Here is a 23581-nt window from a genome sequence, read left to right on the forward strand (position 1 = left end):
TTATGTAGGACAAAAATAAAACATATTTTGGTTTGCAAAGTTCGAATTTATTTATCAACACAGCTTCATATGACGATCTGCCCAAAAGTCTGAAAATGCATTTCCATTGATGTTATTAACACTTGACCCTGCAGCATCTTTTTGAGATATGCGAACAGATAGATCTGGTGGCCAGATAAGATCGGTAAGGTCGCAATCCGAACATCACTGTATTCCGATATATATTACTTTTTAATGAGGTATTCACCTCATCGAAATTATTTCCATAGCTAACATCTCCGTTAGCTTCTGAATTATTGTTCTAGAGTTGTTCGTTGCACAATGTAAAAAGTCATCTTCGAAGGAAGTATAGTTAGACAAATGAGTTACTAATTGTTTTTTAGTTACTTTTTTTAATAATTCATGATGATCTTATTAATAAAAAAAAAAAACTTGCTTGCGCTTGCTTAGGACATCAAAGATTTAAATTCATTTCTTCTTCGGTTTTTATATAAGCAAAAAATTGTATCGCAGTTGCATGCATTAGTTAAGACCACAGTTACAAAGCAAACGACAACAGTTTAATTAGCTTTACCGAATTCAATTTTCAACCTTAACTAATTTCGATTCATCCTTTAAGCTGTAGATAAACTCCTCTACATCGGGCAGTAGGAAGACAATTCTTCAGACTGCTCTTCAATATGAATAATTTTTGATTAATTTTATTGTACACTTTATTGGAAAATAAATAATTATTAAATTTCAAATTTTAATTATTGAACATATTAAATAATAATTTAGGGTTTATTTTGAAATTTATGTTTACTAAAATAAATTTATAAACTATTTGGTTATAATCGATTCATTGTGGATTAAATTTCGAAACTTTTCTAGTTTATATAATCCATATGACTGTTTGACCTAAATTTATGGCAATTTCATAGAGAAGTACTCTAAAATTGTTCTGTACGCTTACATATGAAACTTACCAACGAACGTATATATTTATATATGTATATATATATATATATGCATACATACATATATATACAATTATATATATATATATATATATATATATTTTTCAACTTAGGTAGTAAATAAATAGAAAGAATTACTTAAAAAAAAAAAAAAAAAAAAATTAATTAAAAAATAAAATAAAATAATAATAATAATATGTTGCTTTTTTGAGATGTGTCATAACTAGAATTCATTTCATTCGAGAATGAAAAGCTGTATTATGTTCCTCTTCATTCTCTGTTTCAATATTTTTGGCTTCTTCTTGTTCTTCATTTACTATAATTGCATTAAAATTTTGATTCGCTTCGGCGCGATTGTCACTGTGATCTTCTAGTTGATATTCTTGTCGAGAGGAGGGATCAGGATCGTTATGCGAATTATGATTGCGTTCGAGTTGATTCGCAATATCCGAACGACTTTCGGCTTTATGATTAGATGGCAAATGTTGATGTTGCTGCTGTGGCTCTTCAATAGCGCTAAGAATAGTCTGCAATAAATCTTCGGATAGAATTTCTTCGTGCTTAGATGATTGCTCGTTATTCCCGCCTCGGAATTGCACTTGATACGTGTGAGCCAACTGACTGGGATGATTATTGTGTTCGATTGGTAATTGAATTCCCTCCGACTTCTGCGCAGATATAACATTTAATCCTTCTAGCCCAGGCAATAAGTCAGTATTTATGTGTTCAGGTAGAGCGGAGATTGCCGATTTTTCTGAAGCAAAACCTAAATGATCAATTCCACCAGAAGGTGGTGGCCCATAACTATTTGCCGGACCCGTGACATATTGTGAGTGTCGTTCCGCGACAGGTACGCTTTGGCTAATTAAATTTGCATTTAATAAATTGGGACCTTGCCGGCAATCGCTCGTCTGATACTTTCCCTCCTGCTGCAGTGGTAAGGATTGAGCATTATTTTCACTGGCGCTGTAAACATTCTCAAAGTTAGCCCGGTTACTTGAGGCATACGGAGCATCACTGTAGTGATTTTGCTGTGGAGGTGGTAAGTATTGTTGCTGAGGGGCGACATAATTGATTGATCCTGTCTGCGTTGGGGTCAATAATGGCGATGGTGGCGGCCCATATTCGTTATTTATGTTACCATTTTGTTGCTGCTGGAGCTGTTCTACCTGCAAGTATTTAAGAGCGATATTGCGTGTCGTTAATTCTGCTAATTATAGCGTAAAGTATTTAATAGGGTACCTGAACAAATAGTTGTGGCGTTTGGTGCTCGGGCAGTTGTTGCTCAATTAAATCCGTACGTTGTGATGATGGTGGTGGAGGTACGCCATATTCGGAATGTATATTATTGCCGGAACCTTGCGCAATTTCACTTGCGGCTGGAGGTATATAAGTGGGCACTTGTACTGGCGGCCTAACGCCATATTTATCTACATGCTGTACCGTAGCTCCAATGGTTTCTATTAAGCCCTGTGGTACTGGAGGTCGGAAGACGACTGGTTTGTTTGGTGGGGGTAAGGCCGGCGGAGGAAATGTATGTAAATTACCCGATTGTTTACCATATTGTATACCCAAGCCGTTTTGCGCATGGTGACGGACAAAATCCGCTGCTGATCCATGACTTAGTGGAGGTGGTTGTCCGTATATTCCGCTCGTAAATTTCAAGGCATGCAGAGAGTTGGGTGCAAATGAATCGGGCGGGGGTTTCGAATACGAGTCACCCTCAATAGCCGCTAATGATAGCTGAAAATAAATTCGATTAGCTTGAATAATATCACTTGAGGTTATTTTTGCTACTTACCTGCAATGCGTCTGTTTCGATGGAGTTTAGGTGATGTTGATGTTGATGTCGCTGCTGATTAAAATCATGGCCAGAATTTGTTAGCGGAATGGATTGTGTTAATATGTTTTGATGTATAGAATTATCACCACCATCGAAATTGCTCGCTTGTAAAGCAACGGCTATTAGCTGCTCATCGGTTAAACTCGAACCGCCATTGTTACCATTAGCTAACTTAAGAGCGGTTATAGGCTGACTCTGAGTTACTTGGCTATATCCAGTTTGAGTTTCAATATTATTGTGTTCAATATAGGCTCCCACTGGACCAGGAATTGGTTTCCAACCTTCGCATGCTGTATGAAAAGGGGTCTGAGCAGCACCGCCATTATGCCCATGACCATTGTTATCAACATGTATTTGTATTTGTTTAATAGGTGGATGTTGGGGATGTTGTTGGTGGTGTTGATGTTGCTGATTAGTGCCCGTTAGTATAACAGTAGTTTCGGGTAAGCGATTAAAATTTGGAACTAATTCATGATGATGCGGAGAACCGTAAATTTGTTGAGGTGATTGAAAAAGCGGTCCTGAAGGGGGTGGTCCATATGAAGTAGCTGCTTGGTTTTGAGTTTTAAATGACAAAGCTGGTTGAACTAAAGGTAACGACTGTGGCGCTGATGGCGGTGGACCATAAACAGGCTTAGGCGGTCCATAAGTAGAAGAAGGTTTATGTTGAAATTTGAGAGGTGGCGGTGGTGGACCATAGGTTGGTGCTGGCTTAGTTTCCCCATAAGTAGGGGCTGGTCTGGGTGGGCCATAGTGTAACGCTGGTTGATTTGGTGGCCCATATTTATTGGCTGGCTTATGTATAACGTGAGGAGGTCCATAAAAAGGTTTTGGTACGCCGAAATACGATTTAATTTGATCATACAAACTTGAAGATGTTCCATAGTTGTTGGTACCGCCACCTCCGCCACCACCAATAAACGGCAACTTGGGTGGCCCATACTTTATAGCTGGCGGGCCGTATTCATGAAAAGGTATTTGCTGAGGTACACCATATTCTCGATGTGGTGCCCGCTGAGATGGTGGTCCATATACTGGCTGGGGTTTGATTTGTATGGCTTCCGAAGAATAAGCGAATAATATTATGATTAATGAGAACTGCAAGAACATCTAAATTTAAATTGAAAAAGTACACATATAAGTACATGAATAAGAAATCGTGCAAAAAGTTCATTCAAAATGACCGTGAATTTCACATAAAAGTGCCTGAGTGTTAATTAAATTCGTAAGATTTAGTTGGGTCTAATGAATCTCATTTGATTTGAATAACGGAATAATGCACTAATCGAACAGTCGAAGAGAGAGAATGAGAAGAGAATTTTTCAGTTAATACCACGATAACGCAACGAATAAGTAGCAGAATTGTTTAGATTTTAATATCTGGAGATATTATGCCAAATGATATAATTCACTTCTCCAACTTTTCACCAATTTTCATCAAAATTCACCTTAAGAGAATAGGATAACAGAGTTATTACCTTAACATAATTTCAAAGACAACAAACGGATAATTATTTTTTAGAATAAAAGTTTATAGTGGAGTTTAGAGCTTATTAAGTAATCCAATTACGGATGACAAAAGAAAGTAATATGTAATAGTATCGTACACTTCCCAATGTATCTCCCCAAAAAGGTAACCCCAATTTTATTGAAGCATTAAATGGCCATAGCATCATTTCAATTAAAATTATCTTAAACATTTATCTTAAAAAATATTATTTAATCTCATTTAAATTATAGAGAAACAATTTATAACATTTTTTTTTTAAATTTCAATCAATAATTCTTCGTATATATCTAATTAAAATTTCAAACGGTTTATAATGAAAAAAAAAACAAAAAAACAAAAAACAAAAATAAAATTTCAATTTCATGAAATCTCTGCATATTTTATTATTTGGTTTTCGTGGTTTTTCACTTTCACCTGCGGTTTGTTCAGTTTACTGCATTATTTTAATTAAAAACTCAACACGTAATTAGTGAAGCTACCGTTATGAATGGCAACGACTTTTTTTCTTTTTTTTTTTTCCTTTTAGATCATTTTTATGATCATTAAATCATTTAAAATTACAATCATTGTGAATATTTTATAACACTTTGAACCTTTTAAAAAGAAAACATTCACTAAAGCGGATAAAGATAAAGAGATAGAAGCAATTGAAACGAAATATGCGCTGAAGACCTTTCGATTAAGTTATATTTCAAAAAAAGGTTATCAATAAGATAAAATACCTTTCGCGGACGGGTACATACATTTTTTCATGCTTAATAGCGTCGTGATATGGAACACAATCCATTTGATTTTCTACTATAGTCCATAAAAGATAAGACGATTTTTTGCGACATCAATTACGCGGATGCAATGACTTTGTGTTTGTTTCTTCTTTCACGAACTTGTAGCTGCTTTTTCTCACATCGATGTCGAGTTTCATGTCAATATATCCAATTGCTGTGGAGTTATGTATAGTTTTGTAAACATAACAAAATCAGGGTCTTCGATTTTTACTACTTCTGATATTTTCGAGGAAAGAGTATGCATGAAATTTTATTCACGGATTGAATATATTTTGCGCGGAAGCTCTAAGGTTGTTTCAAAGGACAATTGGCAATAAGGTTAGTTTGCAAATGAAAAAAAAAAAAAAAAATTTTTAGTTCGAGAACGATTTGAAGGCCAACATCTATCGATGCAAGCCACGTGAAAGCAATTAAAGATTTAATATTCGAAAACCATCGATTGACAATTAGGGACCTAGTTGACACTTTGGGAACAATTCATTTGGGTCAAGCAAAACCATTTCGCCAAAAACTTAATCCATTTCGTTTCGCAATCAACGTATTGACTTGCCGTTGCACGTTCAGCAAACTCAAAAGACCGCTTCGTGGACACCGTTTCGACTCGATTGAGTTGGTCAAAGCAAAAAAAAAAAAAAAAAAAAAACACATTTTAGGTCAACACTCTGTCAGGCTGTTTTGAGGATAGTTAAAACGTTGGCATAGATGCGTATGCCTGACAAGAACTTTTTGGGAGGCGATAAAATTCAGAGATTTCGAAGAATGAATAAAGATTTCTCATTTTACAAACAACTTCACCTCATTTTTTGATCAAGAGACATATAAACGCCGGAGTTCAATAACTCGAGACTTAGTTTTACCCCGTATGTTCAATCTAATTGAAATGCTAACTAAAAATGATATGAATTCTTGAACCACTTGATGCAACTCATGCATGTTTTAATGCCCTCTTCCCCTAGGGAAAATTTTTCATTCATCAAGAATTTACCTACAGAGTATGTGTGCGAAAGAAACACTTAACATTTTTGCGAGCACACCAGATAAGAATACTTTAGCATTCGATTAAGCATGTATCAAAATTTTTACACAGCTTCCAGAAATTTGCAGGCTTTCCTTCTGTTTAATACACTTTCTACCCGAGTGTACACATTGTCGCCATGCGGTACAACTGCGAGTTCATAGAGAATTGAGAAAATTCTGCACAGAATAATTCTATTCCTGCATACCTTATGCAGAATTTGCTCTTTATTAGTACACATACGCAACACATATCTGATAGAAATACAATTTTTAGGGACAAGTTTGTTCATCGCAACAGGAATCGAACCTGAGTCATCCATAACTGGGTGTTGGACGTCCTAGCTACTAGCATATGCACTGCAATGTACGAAGAAGATATAAGAAGAAGATATATGTGTGACTTGTGACTTGTTCAAGGTAATTGCAATTTACGATCAAAGATTTTCGCCGAATTTTAACAATATCGCCCTCAAAGTGTACCGAAATCAAAAAAAAAAAAAAAAGAAAAGATTTTACTCGATTTTCGGAAATTAAAACTAATGTAGGAAATGACTGCGCTTCGAACTCGCTCTACCAATAGTATTAAGCAAGTTTAATATGAGCATTGATCGTCTATCCGACGTAATGATCAAATGCTTCATCAATAGGAAGAAAGAAAATTATATTTGATTTAAAAAAAAAGGTAAATTTTCATGCTCATCGTCTTCTAGAATATACGTTGGAATATTTATTGTCGTGTCCGTTGCAGTTTATGAGTAATAAGTGAGACGGCCAGAGAGGTGTTCATTACCTTTGCCTAGTTTGGCTCATTTCCAATGTTTTTTTTTGCAAATTTAGAGCCGATATCTACCTTTTTACGGTCAGGGGTTGAAGGGTGTTGAAGAAGCATTAAACAGACGTGCAAACGGATAAATCGATTCAGAATTTGATCCTAATCAAGAATATATCTACGTTATGGAATGTCTGAGACTTTTTTCGGGTTGTTGCAAAGCTCTTGAGCAAATAAATTTGTCGACATTCCTCAGCGCCCATCCTCGCCCAACCAGTAAAACATTTTCTTATATGTTGCTTTAAAAAATTGTAAAGAACAAATGAAGAATTAAAACATTCATGGTCTTTAGGGTAAGAGTGATGGGTATAAAAGATTCGGTCATGGCCGAATTAAATTTTCCTACTTTTTTTTTTTGTTTTTTTTTGTTTGTTTTTTTTAATTAAGATATACGAACGTTACGAAATCTGTCATTGTAGGCATACAATTTTACATTACAAAAATAGTATAGTATTTCGCTGGCAGAGTCCGCTCCTAAGGATACCTTTCAGTTCTCATTCAGTCATTTATACTGGAAGTCGCCTATCTTTAGAATAACTCGCTTACTATGAATCATTTTTTAATCGAATATTGCTGCAATCATAGCAGATTTCTATGCCTGTCCAGAATTAAGCCTTTCTGTGGCGTTTAGGCAAATTCTCCATTCAGAGGGAAAAAATTAAATCAATCAAGACGAAACTTATCGCCTATTGATCATATTCTTAAAAGACAAAAAATCATTGTTCTTTTAAGTAAAGGTGGCTTTTACCTGTGATTAGATCACAGCATGACACACAACACAACACTTGTGGTACAAATGTACGCAACAGACAGAGGCATTTGAGATGTACTCATCTTTCATTATAGCAAGCGATGAAGAATCTCTTTCTGTATTTCGGTATTTAATGATTGGCCCTAAGTCAAAATAGCGCCTTTACTTGTCATGTATAATATGATCAAAATTTATTTCTAATCTTCTACTTGAGCACAAATTGCTTTAAAAAAAAAAAATGTATTATATTTGTGTTTGACTTATGTCCTTACCTTATGGTGTTCTACCATCAATTTGGAAATATAAAAAAATTGTCGAAGTGAAAGTGTACAAGTTTCAGTATTATCGCACATATGATTCCCCTAATATCGATGTTGCGTGGAAAAGTTGAATTCAACTTTATAGCATCAAATAAGAAAGACATAATAGTTTTGAAAAATTGTAATATGTTTGTATATTGAAATAAATGGACTTAAGTGACTTTTCAAATAAATCGCTTATATATTATTTTATTGTCATTTTCTAAGCAGAAATTAAATTCATTACGAGGCATCTATTTAAAGAGGAAATGATGTATAGAAAGTATTTTCTAAAATGTAATGAGAAGTCATTCTGTCATCCTGCCTCTTGTAAAATAACTTCTCTTCTCCAAATGATTTGTCTATCCGTCGTGTTAGACAAATGGTACAAAAGTTATGTTTATTTGGTCATTTTTATTATTATCTTCGCCGGTCATGTTAACGTTGTCACTCTCTCCGCCGCATGCAGAGAAATTCTTAATGCTCTTATAGAGATCTCCTAAGAGAAATATGAGCTTGATTGAAACCGAATTCTTAGTCGCTGTAGCTTTGTTTCTATGATTGCTTGCATATAAAAAAAAAAAGAATTGCATTCAATGCATAGAAAACTAATCATTGATTGCTTGCTAAGCTTCTCCTCGAATTCGAGTGTAGAAGCAACCGTAGTGAGTGATGGATTGAAGTAACAATTGCTTTCATCACTATAAGCTTAGCCTTATCACTTTAATCATTTTATTATAAAAAATTATAGTTGTCTTGCTCTGCTTGAACTCTTAAAAGTAAGATTAAGCATAGGCTGCATCATAATTTCATGTGAAATTTTTAAAAAGCAATCGTTTTAAGCGGTAGAGATCAAAACGATTTTCCTTATGTCATAGACAACCACACCCAGGTTTCATAATCATATTTATATCAGTATTTATGATATGTAAGTTGGCAAACGTTCAAACGGTTTATTTATTTATTTATTTTTTTTTTTAAAGAAAAACAAACATAAAAAAAGTATGTAAATAAAAATAATAATATATCGCTGAGTAGTGCGTGCTTTGAATGCTGAAAAGCAAGTCGTTAAACTGTAAGTGCCACCAAAATTGATTTCTAATATTCACAGCTCAAGTGACCCACAATTTATACAAATGTTTTATTTTGCTCCTATTTTTCTTTGCATAGATTTATGTATGTGTGTGTGTGTGTGTGTATGTATGTATGTATGTACTTTGAAGGAGAAAATCAAATCAAATAAGCGCTACATTTGTTCATTTGTAGCAATGATTTTGAGGGGCGCATAAATTTGAGCCAATTAGTCCATAGCTTAACTGGCTACCGATTATCACGAGTTGCGGACTTTAAAATTGAATATGCGACACAAAACAAATAGAAAACGGCAAACTTAACAAAATCTTTCCCATAAATCATAAAAGTCAATTTTATATTGAGAAACGAACTAATAAATGAAAGGTAATTGCAAACAACTCCATAGACCATAGTTACTTTTGTAATTCTCAATTAGCATTCGAATTATATTTTGCAAAAGCTTGCTTAACTCTTTCAATAATCGACATTCATAAGATATAGGGGAAATATTCCAAGATTTAAGCTAAAAGTTATTAGATGGAAGAGATGATTAGATAAGATATAAGGTAATGTAAGGACTCTCACTAAGCCTAAAAAGCCTTGCTAAGGGGCAAGAGATCTTGGATTAGTCGATTAGTACAAGTGAATTCGAATACTCTTGCTAAGAGTTATATCTTTCTTTGGTATCGATCAGTATAAGTGAATTCTAAAACTCTTGGCAAGAGTTACAACATTCTTAGATGTCGTTCGGTATAAGTGAATTGTAAGACTTTTGCTAAGAGTTATATCATTCTGAGAGGTCGATCGGTACAAATGGATTCTAAAACTCTTGCTAAGAGTTATGTCGATCTTGGATGTCGATCAGTGCTAGTGAATTCTAAGATTCTTGCTAAGAGTTACATTTTTCTTTGATATCGATCAGGTATAAGAGAATTTTAAGACTCTTGCTGAGAGTTATATCATTCTTGGATGTCGATCATTATAAGCGGATTTTATCTTATTTTATGTGGTGATTATACAATACATGTTAGTATATCCCTCACGTATATCAACTTTTGTAACCAAAGTGATTTAGATAATTTAGATAACCAAAGTGACAGTAAAATGCATATGAAACGATCAGTTGGAATCATCTAAGGAAAAAAAGCCGGACCTACTTTATGATTGTGTGTGAAAGGAATTTCCGCGAATTACTTGAGCAATTTTTTAAGTTGACTGATGGATGTTTTTTTTTAAAGTAAAAATAATTGGGAAACACTGCAAGCTTGCATTATAAATGAAGTTTGTGTTTAATTGGCATCTCCGGGCCAGTGTGTTTCGTTATTTTGTATTTTTAAGGGTTTTTTGTTTGCATAAATTTTTGCTTTTTCTATTATTAAAGTATTGTATATATACATATATATGTATATATGTGTGTGTGTATGTATGTATGTTAATCTATTGTATATGCGTTTGTTTTTCTTTTGCATATTTTCTTTTCGATTTGTTTCGTTTTCAATGCAGGCATGTAAAACAACAGTTGGTTGCTGTTGTTGTTGCTGTTTTTTTTTTTTTTTTTTTTACGAATTGCTCATATTCAGTGATGAGTTCAGATAGCAAATGACAAGTGAAAGTTGTTGTTACTTTTTAATGCTGAAAAACGGATTTATCTCTTTTTTTGTTTTTTTTGTTTTTGTGCTTTTGTGTTGTTTTTTTTTTTTTTTTTTCTTTTACTATTAGACTTTTTATAATTGTGAGAATTAAATTTTCGTTTATAAAAATGTTTTATCTAAATTTAATATTATTGTTATTGTTCGGTTATGCGACGACATACTTAACCATTATAAACATTATTATTAAACGCGTAGGTGCTTGACATTTAATTACTTTATTTTATGTTTATGTTATAACATAACATATTATAATTACTTATTTAAGCATACATATATAGATATATATATATATACATACAAAGTTACACATTTTGTTACTGTGATGGTACTTTAAATATTTTATTTATCTTCAAAGTCATATAATAAAGCCAAGCATTAATAGAGCGAACTAAATATGGTTATGAATGCCATGTAAACCAATTTTCAGCCATAAATAATTGCCTCCTAACCTTGTATATGCATGTATATGAATGTTCGTTCGCAAATAGATTGAATAGCATGAGCGGAATAAGTAGCGTCGCCTCGTTTGCTTATTCGCACTCACTCAGACAAATTCCAAGCATAATAGATATCCAACGATATTATTTAATAATAATGATAATAATAATAACAATTACCGTCACCGCATAACATCATTATTGTCGTCAGTATCATCCACAATCATTATCATATTATTAACAACACAATTTTTTTTTTTTTTTTTTTTTTTTTTTTTTTTGCCATATAATGGAAAAGTTAATCAATTGATATCGGCCAAGTAAACATAAATAAACCATTATCGTTATATAGTGCTGAGCGGCGGTTTGCAGTTCAATTGTTTTTGTTTTTAGCATTTTGTTATTGGTTTTGATTTTGAACAACTTGGAACATTTTAAGCTTGAGGCTGCATAATATTGGTTTAACAATTTCGCAATTGTTTGCACTTGAATTAATTTCTTTTATTTGAAATATGATTTGCCTTCAACTTGTTTCATGATTTCAATCGATACAAGTGACGGTATAGATAGCAGACTTTAATCTTCCTGCATAAGGGAATCCATTGCAATCTGGCACATATCGCTGTTAGCGAATTTTCCAAATGGATTTTTTTTTTTTTTTTGTAACCGAAAACCAAAAGAGAGTTGCGGCGATTACTGTAATCTATTGAAGGAACTTATCGGGCAGCAAAGGAGTAAATGTTGGCAAAAAACTAAAAGTTCTTAAACGTGTTCGTAAAGCTTAGCTCAAGAACAATTGAAGTTGAATGCGATGTATGTTGAAGCCAAGAGGCGTTCAATGGCTCCTTCTGCCAAAAGCTTAAAAGAGGGTTCTTTTTTGTGCTTTTTAAGGAAAGCAAACATTGCTTTAACGCTTGGAATAAAGACCTCTTCAAATTGATATTGTTTGGCTCAAGATGCGACCATAAGTAGCTTTTGGAAGCTTCTAAAACAACAACATCAATTACGAACGGTGTAAACATTAAATGTTGCTGTGCAAGAGTATACGATTATATGCAAATTATCTCTATAATGCAAATAAATATTTTGCTTTACTTCTTCCAGCGGAAGAGATAGAAAGAAAGTGAGAGAGAGGCAAATAGAGAGACATAGGTAGATAAATAGATAGATAGATAGATAGATAGATAGATAGATAGATAGATAGATAGATAGATAGATAGAGAGAGAAAGAGAGAGAGAGAGAGAGAGAGAGAGAGAGAGAGAGAGAGAGAGAGAGAGAGAGAGAGAAAGAGAGAGAGAGAAAGACACACTTTGCCTGGAAAGCTGCAAAAGGTTATAACCATTAGGTTATAGCCACTAAAGAAAAGAAAAAAAAAACGATGGAAATTAATTCAATCACACTAGATATTACTTCGCAAAAAGCAACAATGCATTTGAGTTTTCCTTTTGTTGATTCGAGCACGCAAAGCCCGCTTCATTAATCAACATTTATACATAATTTTATTATGTTTACTGTTTAAAATAAAAAAGCGAAAAAAAAAAAAATATTTTCTCTTAATCTTCTTTCTTTTTCTTTAGTCATTGCATTTAATATTTTCGTTTTTCTTTTACTGAATTCAATGTCAAGAGTTTACAGTCATGACGAGCTGAAAAGTTGGTTGGCGTGCGTTTTAAGTAAATTAAAATGATTGAATTTATTGAACTTTGTTTAGCGCAGTCATTCGCTTTGTTTACTCGCATTGTTTGAAATTAACATTATTGGTCTTGGGATTGTAAGGACCGAAACAGCTCTAAATACATAATAGCAAGCACTGACATCTCAACTATTAACAAAGTTTATCAGACAAATTTTGCAAGAGTATAACTTTGATTTTGTAATTTATAGATCCTTCGCCTTCTGACCGTGACAACAGTTCCCTTAAGCAAATAAATTGAACGCCTTCACGAAAGCATTTGCAATTCTTTCATATATTATAAAAAAAAAAAGAAGAAGAAAAAGAAAAAGAAAAGCATAATTGATAGACGAAAGTAATTCGATGCGTTAAAGCAATAATGGAAATTTAAAAAGGATGAGACAGACCATTTACTGAACCCTCACTTGTATAAACATTTTCACAGAAAGGAAGGCAACAGTGCAGAAATGTGGCAATAAGGTCTAGTATATTCTATCGCATTACGAAAATTGGTATAAGATAAAGATTTAAAATATAAACATATATATATATATATATATATACATATATAAAGACAGTTTACGCTACATAAGTCAATCTTTCTAATCTTTTCCTCTATACGATTTCGTATGTCAACTTACTTATATATGATAATATATAAGCAATTGTAATTTTCGGTGGCCTATGATAAAAATAAAAGAAGAATAATAAGCTCATTGACAAGAAAATTCAAATTGACCAAATTTGAATCATGTCAGTTTATCTTCTGTGCCTGTGTGTCGCATATTTTTTTTTTTTTTTTTTGTTTGTAGCTAATTTTTTTTTTCCTAGGACATGACGAGCAATTGTACAATTGTATTGGATGAAGTGAGGTAAAATAGTCAAATATTCAACCTTATATATGCCAAACTTGATTGAGCATTTTGCTGGCTTTCTTCCCTTCAACATGACACGTAAACTTCTGGCTTGTTTTGCGTATAATTTCGATTTGGGAAAACTTCATTGGTCCTATGGCACACGCTTCGCACCAGTTTTAAACATTGTCTTCCGTAAAGGCTGATAATAATCTATTTTAATATAGTCGTCGTTATCTTTTAATACTCTTTGTTAATTTTCTTCTTTTTTTTGTTTCTTCTTTCTTCAATACAAATCTGTTTAGTTGTATGACCCTGGGGGCAATGGTGTCGACGCGTTGTTTCAGTTATTCGAGATTTTCAGCGTACGCGCAATCACTTTTGTAATACAACGGAAATCGATGTCACTTGAAAAAGACGCTTGCTCATCTCATCATCTTCCTAATACCCATCGTTAACCCATATGGATATGGAGTTAGCCATTTTGTCCGGATATTGTACAAATATTCCCAAAGTCCTATATGATTGCACAAAAATGGTGTTACGCAATAATTTACATCACTTTTATGCTCTTTGTCTTCTGCTTTGCGCGATGAATATTTGGATAAGTGCACATGTTAACTTAAATTTCGTGTATGTGTGCGTGTGTGTGTGTGTGTGTGTATGCATGTGTATGATGATGATGAGAGTAGATTAGATTTAAAGTATGCATTACCCCACATATGATGGCGTATTTTTATGTATAAGCAATGCCGCCGGATATGTTATGGCATAATTTTGCACTAGAGCGCTTACGCTTTCAGGGCGTGTCACGCGTTTATATTTTCGGTTTCCTCTAACTTTCACTAAATACGAATATAATTTGCTTGCTTTCCAGATTATGTTTATTAAAAAACCGATAAGAGCCAATGGTAATGACGACGACGACGACGATGATGATGATGAAGATGATGATGGTAATGTTGATAGTGGTATTTTTTAGGGCATTGTCCCTAAATTTTTCTTTTGTTCCAATGTTTTTTTCGTTTTTTAAGTTTTTTTTTTTTTTTTTTTTTTTTATATGATGCGACACCATCACGATTAAGCAAAGTGTAAAGTCATCCCGCATTGGTCAGAATATTTAAAATATTTCCGCATCTAATGTTTAAAGTTAAGTGAGAAGTAGTAAAGTTTAACTTGATGTCCACGTTTCTTGTTTAGAAAAAAAAAGTTGAAAAACCTTTATAAACTTCAGTGATTTTGAAATGCCACGGCAAAAGTTTAAAACAAAAAACAAAAAAAAAAAAAAAAAAAAAAAGAGGAAAAGAGGAAAAGAAAAGCAAACTCAATTTGTTCAAGTTCGATTATAAAATGTATGATAAAAGCACAAAAAGAAAAAGAAAAAAAAAAAAAAAAAAAAGATGGAAACCATAAACAGGAAATTCAAGAGAAATGTTTTGCAATCATTTTTCTCAGCCCATAGAAAATCATTAAAAAGGTGTAATTCACACAAGCTGCTAGTGGCTCGAGAGTGGCATCTTCTTTGTTAAACCGTCACACAGCTAAGCTAAGCAACTTAAAAGGCAACACCACCAACAACAACTAGTCATCTGTGCAGATGCCCAGCTGTGTTGTATACATGACTACTAGTTTTCAATGAAAGTAAAAGTTTTCACTTTATTTATTATTTCGCTTAAATTTTCTCGCATGCCCGACTTCGGTGAGAGCGAAATAAATAGGGAACAAGAGTATAAATAGCTTTTTTCAATTTTGTTTTTTTTGTTTTTGACTTTGAACGAACGAAGATATGCAATCAAGCAAGCAACCGGGCCGGCAGCGGGCCACGACAAACAACCGTCTTGGGTTTGAGATTTTATAACCCAAGTAACATCTTGTGGCAGCTTTATTTTAGCTTCATCTTCACTTTATTACCGCATTTTTTATTTTTAGCTTCTTTAACATTTATGTGTTTCTTTAAATGAGCTCGTGACAAGTTGTTACAAAAAATAATGAAATAAAACCATAAAAATATATATATATAAAGCCACGAATACTTTGCGTTACCATAAATTGCTTTCGGCGACTTTAAGTCTGTAGTCACAGTTTTACACCGTACCATAAACATAATATTTTTGATGGTTAAAGACGTTAAGGTATAATCATAACTTTGAAAAAAAAAAAAAAAAGAAAAAAAAAAAAGAAAAATGAACAGAAGCAGCTAAGAAAATAGAAAAGTAAAAATAAAGCAGGAAAAGTTGTGAAGAATAATAAAATCTGGATAGGACTTGTACGGGATGATCTAGTGTTTATCAGATTAAAAATAACGGGATTGTGGTTTATTCTTTTTTAAGCTTTAAGCAAACCTCTAAGATCACACTTGATCACCTTATGAAGAAGCAAGACGTTATTGTACTGTTGCCATTGAAAACGGTCTCTCTCTCTCTCTCTCTCTCTCTTTCTCTCTTTGTCTCTCTCTCTGTCTCTTTGTCTCTCTCTCCGTAATAAAAGCATCAAAATTCCTATTTTCATTCCCCTACACCGCTTGTTGTGCGAGGCTATCTCAAGTTTGTACGGATATATAGAATAACCAGATCCAAAACTACCTTTTAGTATACCGATCGATTCAGATCGATCTAAGTTTGTCTCTATCATTCTGTCCGACTGATATCTGTCCTTGTGCTTTTGTTGTTCTATTTACAGATCGCAACTTTTGAGATATTTTGATGAAACTTGGAACACCAATGTGCTCTGGCCAAAGGAGGAAAATTGTTGAAAATGTTTTGATTCGGATCAATTTTTCAACCGCTTCCCATATGATATCTTATTGTGAAAAGCCCTTATATGAATAAGTAATTGCATCAAATGAAGCAGTGTAGGGTCTTTAATGGTGAGCCATGGTCCGCTCTATAATAGGCGTACTTGTAAAAATCAGAATGGATCAAGGAAAAAGTTCATAGATGCTTTGAAAATGCCGTTATTTTGGTAACGATATTTTAGTGCCTGTGAACAAGTGAATAACGAAAAGCCTGTGTTCATGTCGCGGACGACAAGACTTCGGGATTGCAAAGGAATAGCGCATGACGAGCTTCTCGAAATTGGCGTTACGTGTGGCTGCTCCTTTTACTGTCGCCGTGCTAACAGAAAAGTCTTCTCCTTCTACTACGAAAATGACCCGGGAAAAGTTCGTGGAGGCTTATAACGGACCTTATCACGTCAGGCTATCAAGTGTGATTGCTTTCGCACGATTCAATTACTGGTGTGAAACTGACTTTAAAACAAACCTGTGGAAATCATTTGGCTTAGCTTTTCATCAAGAAATTCTAGAAGTTCAACAACGACAACATAATGGTTTTAGCAAAAAACAAATGGCAAAAGGTTTTCAATCGAAGTAATATATAATCGGTTTAATAATATGATTAGAAATGTAAGCGAAAAATATGTTTACGTTTCGATGATGAAAAAACGCTATGAACTTTTTTTTCTTCTTCTTATTCTGTTATGTATTATTTAAAAGCTTGAGATTCTTGACGATACGTTTTTTCGTTTGACCGTTGAAGTCATTCGTTTAGTTATTTCTTTCCTCCATCTGTCCACCTCCGATTGTCCGTCCGTCCGTCCGGCCCAATCCATCTTTTTACATGTTTACTTTTCGCATGTACATTTTGTCTAAGCATCCGTCTATCTGTCATTTGGTGATCTGTTTTACGATGCGACTGCTTGGCCGGCAATTTATCTCTTCTTTTCGATTTTATTCGCGAATAAAAAAGAAAAATCATGTGTTCTGCAACCATTCAAAGATCTACTGAGGCTTGTGTGAAATGATGCGGATTTCCCATGGATCCGCTTGATGTGACATTTAAAACTGGAATTTTGCTAAATCGATAAATCGTTTAGGACTTATTTCATATAATGGGAGTAAGCATACGATTCAAAAATTTGCAATCAATCATACAAAAAACGTTTATTACTTTTTTGCCAAATATTGATTTATTGTTTTTAAAAGATATTCTAACGACGATAACGGACGATTCTCATACTTATTGATATTGATCTATGATTAGTTTCCGTTTGGCTTTAGAGCTAGTTGATCCTAAAAATTGATCAACGAGTCACTATATTGATCTATTGACCCTGAAGCTGATACGGATTTCTATTGAAAAATGTTGCTAACGTATAATATTTTAAGAAATGAAAAAGTGTCATGTCAATATAAAAAATAAAAAATAAAAATTAAAAAAATAAAAATAAAAATCTCTCCTTAGAGTATATATGTAGATATATAAATTATGTTAGCTCATATTTCACAAGTTTTAAGTTAAGTCGTCTTTAAGAGATTTCGATTTAATAATTTGTTAAAAGTTCCTTTCACTTTTTGAGCATTTAAAAAATTCAAAATCATCGCATTATAACTCTTTGCCCTACAGATTCACAGCATTTTAGTAGCATAACGGATAAATAATTTTTTATTTGTGGAACGCCTATAGCATTGGCGTTTGTATTATTGTCTACTTTTTTTAATGCAAACTGTTACTTATATCACACAATGTACTCTATTAAGGTCTGTTGAAGAGCATAAAAACGCTTAAATTTAATATTAATTCAGAGGTTTTTTTTTATTGTTTTTTTTTTTTTTTTTTTTTGGGTGATCGTTAAGCACCTGTTGTTATTGACAATAATTGTGAAACTGTGTGAACGTAATGCTGGCAATGACGTCTTTGCGAAACTTTATGATGCTCAGTACTTAAACTTTCTTTTAGGGCGCGTGCTTGCTTGTTTGAATGAATATATGTACATGTGTGTAAATTAACTTAAATTTTAAAAGCGAAAAAAAAAAAAAATAAATAAATAAATAAAAAAAAAATAAAACAACAATCAACACAAAATAAGTTTCACTTTTTGTCATGTGACGTTATTTTGTATTTATTGACAAAATATTTAATGTTAAGATTGCAAGGTTGAAAGAGAAATTTCAGAAAAGCAATGAAATTTTTAGACCAAAATAATTCAAGTGAATTGATTAGCATTTCGCATTGAGTATTAGCTCGAAATTGCTAAAAATAATCGACAAGAAAACTATGAGAATGACTTGCTGTCTTTGTGATGATAATATAGAAAAACAATAAAAAAAAAAAAAAAAAGAAACAAACTCATTTAAGTTAATTAATTAGGTCTTTATTAAATTTATTAAAAAACCTTAATCAAAAAATAAATCATGTTTTCAAAGTCTTTACAACATCAACTTTTAAGTTCTCCTAAACTCATGTACTTTTGTACCTTTGAAATCCTTTTCTCTTTTTTTCTCCTATTCTCGTTTTCTTCTATCTGCCACTAAGAGATGGCGGCATAATAAATTCTCATTGCACATTTGTAACATCAACGAAAAATGCCTAAGAGATCCTATGAACTATATATACATATATATATGTATATGTTCTTGATCGGCGTAAAAAAAAAAAAAATTCCAATCATGCTGTTTGTTGACTGTTCATTCTCGGAAGGTTGACGCAATCGCGACAATCGCGAAATAGCATAATAGAATAATATCGAGCATATACTCGTAATTTACATATCAAGTCTGAAAATTGCATCTAAAGTTGAAGCAAAGAGACGGTGTGCGAATAAGACGCACATGAATGAAAGCTAAGGGAACCAATCGATCATTCCTAATGTGAGTAGGCGGGCATCGAAGATTCGACTTAAGATACATGTTTAAATTTCTAGCTTGTTTTTTTTTTTTTTTTCTTTTCTTGTTTTGAGGAATAAGCAGACAGACAGAAAACGACAGAGCGGCCTTAACGAATAACTTTTCATACACACTTGGATAATAATTTTTCATTTAGAGTAATAAATGCAAAGGGAGTGCAAGTTGGAACGTGTATGTATTTTCCTATAGTAGTTATCTAGACCTGTACGGGCGGTTGTATATGTAAAGCACATACAGACAGCTCGCAGGGTAGAAGAAATATGGATTCATTGCCTCAAGTATAATAAGATGGAAAAGAAAGATATATAGAGGAGAAGTACGTTCCTCTGTTATCCTTTTTTCATGTTTTTCATTTTTTTTTTTTTTTTTTTTTTTTTTTTTTTGTATTCCTTAAGTTTATAACACTACTTAACAGAGTATTTGCCAAGGATTACAAGCATAATGGATGCAGACACATAATATCCGTTCGTTTTTAATAACATAAGAAAATCTATGGCGCTCGGCTTTTTTTTTTACTTAAGATTTTCGCAGTTGGTTTATTTTTCCATTTCGCTCCCTCTATATCACTCACTCACTCATCCTCTCTCTCTCTCTCTCTTCCTCTTTTCCTTTCTCGGTTTTTTTTTTTTGTTCTTGTGGTTATTGTACTCAACTCCCCATTTACGACAAGGAATTTTGCTGTTAATTGGAGTAAGAAGAAGAAAAAAAAAAAAAAAAAAAAAAAAAAAAAAGACTAACACAGATTATGTATAAAAGAAAAACATAAAAGATTAACACTGTAATTTATGGTTGCTTCTATTATTGCTGTTGTTGTTGTCAGTTTAGGAGCTATGAACAATTTAAAAAAAAAAACATAATTTTTTTCTTGTATCGTTAGATCTTTGCTTTCTTTTTAGGTCAATTTTGTTATCATTTAATGCTTAAAGTTTCTTATTTTATTTTTTTTTTAATATATTTTTTATTTTGAAAGCTTTCTTTTCGCAAGCAGAATGCATTGCATTTTTGAATGCAGGCATTAGAGTGACTCATTAGTTTCTGTTATTAAAATTTTTTTATAATTTCTCTTGAATAAAACAAATAAAAATAATATATATATATATACATATATATAATGATATTAGATACAGAGGTGATTTATTTGTTCCGTATATCGTACATCGAATATCGTATATCGTATGCCATTTGATTTGATTAAATTGGATGAATTTATTGGGCGTAATTTCCCAAAATTTTCCTTCTCAATGAAACCATTTACACATACTACGACAACATTGTATAAATATATCACAACAAATAGATGGGATTGCCCCTTCATATGGAGAGAATTCGTCAACGAGTTGATGTCATTTTCAATTTTCCATAATTTTTGTGTTGTCAACATCTGTTCTATTGTCATTTCGATCACACTTAATCATTTAATCGGGAAAAACTGGAAAATCTTCAGACATGAATCGATACAAACTCGCCTGCACCAGTCGCCTACTTGTACTGCTGTACTTGCAATAATGAATGATTCACATTGAAAAAGTCTTGAATAAAGTAAATTATATAATAGTATAAAGGAAGCATCTGAGTTTGTGGTAATTCAAGTGTTATAGACGAACCGGTTTTCGATTTTGATCAGGGTTTAGGTTAAGTTAGTTAGGTATGATGCACATTATTTATTCATATATCATATCATATTAATGGGCCGCCTTGCCACAAAAATGTTGCAAATATTGCGAACTTGAGGAAATTTTTTAAAACGAACGATTTTGTGAGCACACTAATGTTGGGAAAACATGCGTATGTCTATGCTGTTTGTCTGGTGCCATAGAGAGTTACACATTTGTCATATCTGTACGTTTACTCATTTAAGTTAATATTATTGTCACATACATAAACCATATTTTACACTTCAGTAGTTACATCCCATGCACGTGCACAAAAATACATCGTCTAACCTAATAGATAACAATTGAAGAAAACATACATACATTTGTTGTATAAAAGTTTCATGCAATTTAAATTTGATTGTGAAGTAAAAAAAAACAAAAAAAAAAACACATAAACAAATAAAATGAAAAATGAAAAATGAAAAAGTTCTATATTTTCAACCTAAATAAAATGTTAACTTAAAATTAATATTTAATAGTTTATCATAACTGAATAGAGGATACTTTGGTTTGCTCCTATAGATCTAACCCGTTCATTTTCGAACAAATTGGAAATTTATGAAAAACAAATTCTAGGTTTCGCTTGATATGATGCACAACTAAAGGAAATACAATTGAACCTGTTTTTATTCTACCCGCACGAAGAGAAAAAATTTATTCAAAAATTTCATGAATAGTTAGTTATAACAAATCACTTCATCATCACATACTAATTCACTAACAAATTTATTGCATAGGGTTTGTGTGAAAGAGTGCCCCCCCCCCCCCCGCCCCCCCTACTGAAAATAGCGACATCATGCTTTCCAAATAACAAAATTACCCATGAACACATTTTAAAGCGTTTAAGTTCCCATTTTAAATATCGAGAGACACAAATTTTCAAAGAGGTCCATTAATCGACGGGCCTACTACCTGTAATCAAAAATGCGTATATTCTTGCTGTTAATTATTTCGTAAACGCTCTCATCTGTTGAGGTGCTTGCAGTCGATTCACTTTTCGTGATCATACGCGCTCGGTAATAAATTATTGCGATAATGAGATTATTTGATCAGCTACTTGTAAATGCTGCCGCGATAGTCAAATATAAACGATCGAAGTTGTTTGTGGAGTTACGAAATTCTTCCGAAATTACTTTCCTTTCTAATATGTATAGTATGATGAGCGCCAGAAAGCAGGATGGAGAGGGAAATAGTTATGTATGTGGTGGCCGCAACTTAGTGCTTTTGGAACTCAATCGATAAGTGTTATGAGCGTTCGCTATAGCTACGATCAAATAAAACTGCACTTGACACTTGAGATTTCGCAACGCTGCGAACACTGATTTGATAGTCGCGGTCGATATTACAAGAAACTGCTTTTGAAATTTGCTATAAAGTTCGATCTCTACATATATATATATATATTTCATCCGCTATCATAGCGGAATTCATGAACTGTTAAGTGAACGATAATGTCACCATCATTTTTGGAAAGACATCATTCATTCATATTTATATAATGTGCAAGAAAAGATCGAATCGAATAAAAAAAAAATTGCATAAAAATTCTCGCACAAAAACAGCATCAACCGTAGCACTAATAGCATATTTGATATTTGTTAAGAGTAAATATTGATTCGGCCATCGGTAATGGGTTTTTGTAAAATTTTATTTGAAAATACTTATTCTGGAGTATTTAAGTGTTTTTATATATGCAATGTTTACAAAATCGCATCGAAGATCGCAAAAAATATTTATATACGAAATGACTTCTCAAACATCATCACATTCCCATATTTCATAAGATTATAAAATTTTGTGATTCAATTTTCATTTATCGAAGCATTTACATTATATATCACCAATATCAAGGACATTAGAAGATCACAGAAGTTATTTAAAAATCATAATTTTAACGTATATGAGAATATAATGACAACTTGTTGCTTTATACGTAGAAATATATAGAATCTCTGGTTCATCTTCTACCTCTCTATCATATCTGCATCCAGGTATGCAAATATGTAATTAAAAGTCAATAAGAATTTTCCATTTAAGTCACATGGACTTAAGCAAGAGAATGATTTTTTTTCTCTCTTCTTTTGTTTTTCTTTTTTTTTATTAGGTTAACAGTAATCTAACTTTTCATTTTTTATCAGAAAAGAGCTGCACCTAAATTGAGTAAACAGAGACGTCGCGAAATAATATGCTTTGCACTTTTAAAGAATAATTCCCGACAAGTCAATACACTGCAGGAAAATCTGGTAGTTATTCTGGTGAATAGCTTTACAGAAATAATGCTTATCGTTCAAGCAATATTCCTTTTTAGCCGCTTGGCCAATCAGTAGAGAATGCATAACGCATAAGACAATAATAATAAGCGATAATTGACGGTCGTACAACGGTGCCGCAAGTCAATTAACCAAAATAATTTTTTCCTTGTGCTGTCTGTGACTTATCAGCTGATACTGAAGAGTTTTCTTTTAGCTATTTACACGGGGGTGTCAAATCTGTGGCGAGTCTACAGAAGCTATGACAAGTGTCATGGCTAGAGGATCGCTCATAACGCTCGAATACGATT

At 32.8% G+C, this 23581-nt stretch overlaps 1 protein-coding gene across 2 annotated transcripts in view; it reads right to left on the reverse strand.

Annotated features, from left to right (window-relative positions):
• Positions 1-1155: 1155 nt before the first annotated feature.
• Positions 1156-23581, reverse strand: part of LOC119643907 — a 25588-nt gene continuing 3162 nt past the window's right edge. The window contains exons 1-4 of one of the 2 annotated variants that reach the window (XM_038043422.1): positions 14399-14595; positions 2761-3912; positions 2202-2702; positions 1156-2128 (exon numbers count right to left, since the gene is read on the reverse strand). In XM_038043422.1, the coding sequence (XP_037899350.1) occupies positions 1190-2128; positions 2202-2702; positions 2761-3912 (2592 nt within the window). In that variant the 5' untranslated portion in view covers positions 14399-14595 and the 3' untranslated portion in view covers positions 1156-1189. Of the gene's footprint in view, positions 2129-2201; positions 2703-2760; positions 3913-14398; positions 14596-23581 lie in introns of those variants that run through there. The other variant, XM_038043414.1, reaches the window with a different exon arrangement.

Source organism: Glossina fuscipes, unplaced genomic scaffold, assembly GCF_014805625.2.
Source record: "Glossina fuscipes isolate IAEA_lab_2018 unplaced genomic scaffold, Yale_Gfus_2 0, whole genome shotgun sequence".
Classification (NCBI taxonomy): domain Eukaryota; kingdom Metazoa; phylum Arthropoda; class Insecta; order Diptera; family Glossinidae; genus Glossina; species Glossina fuscipes.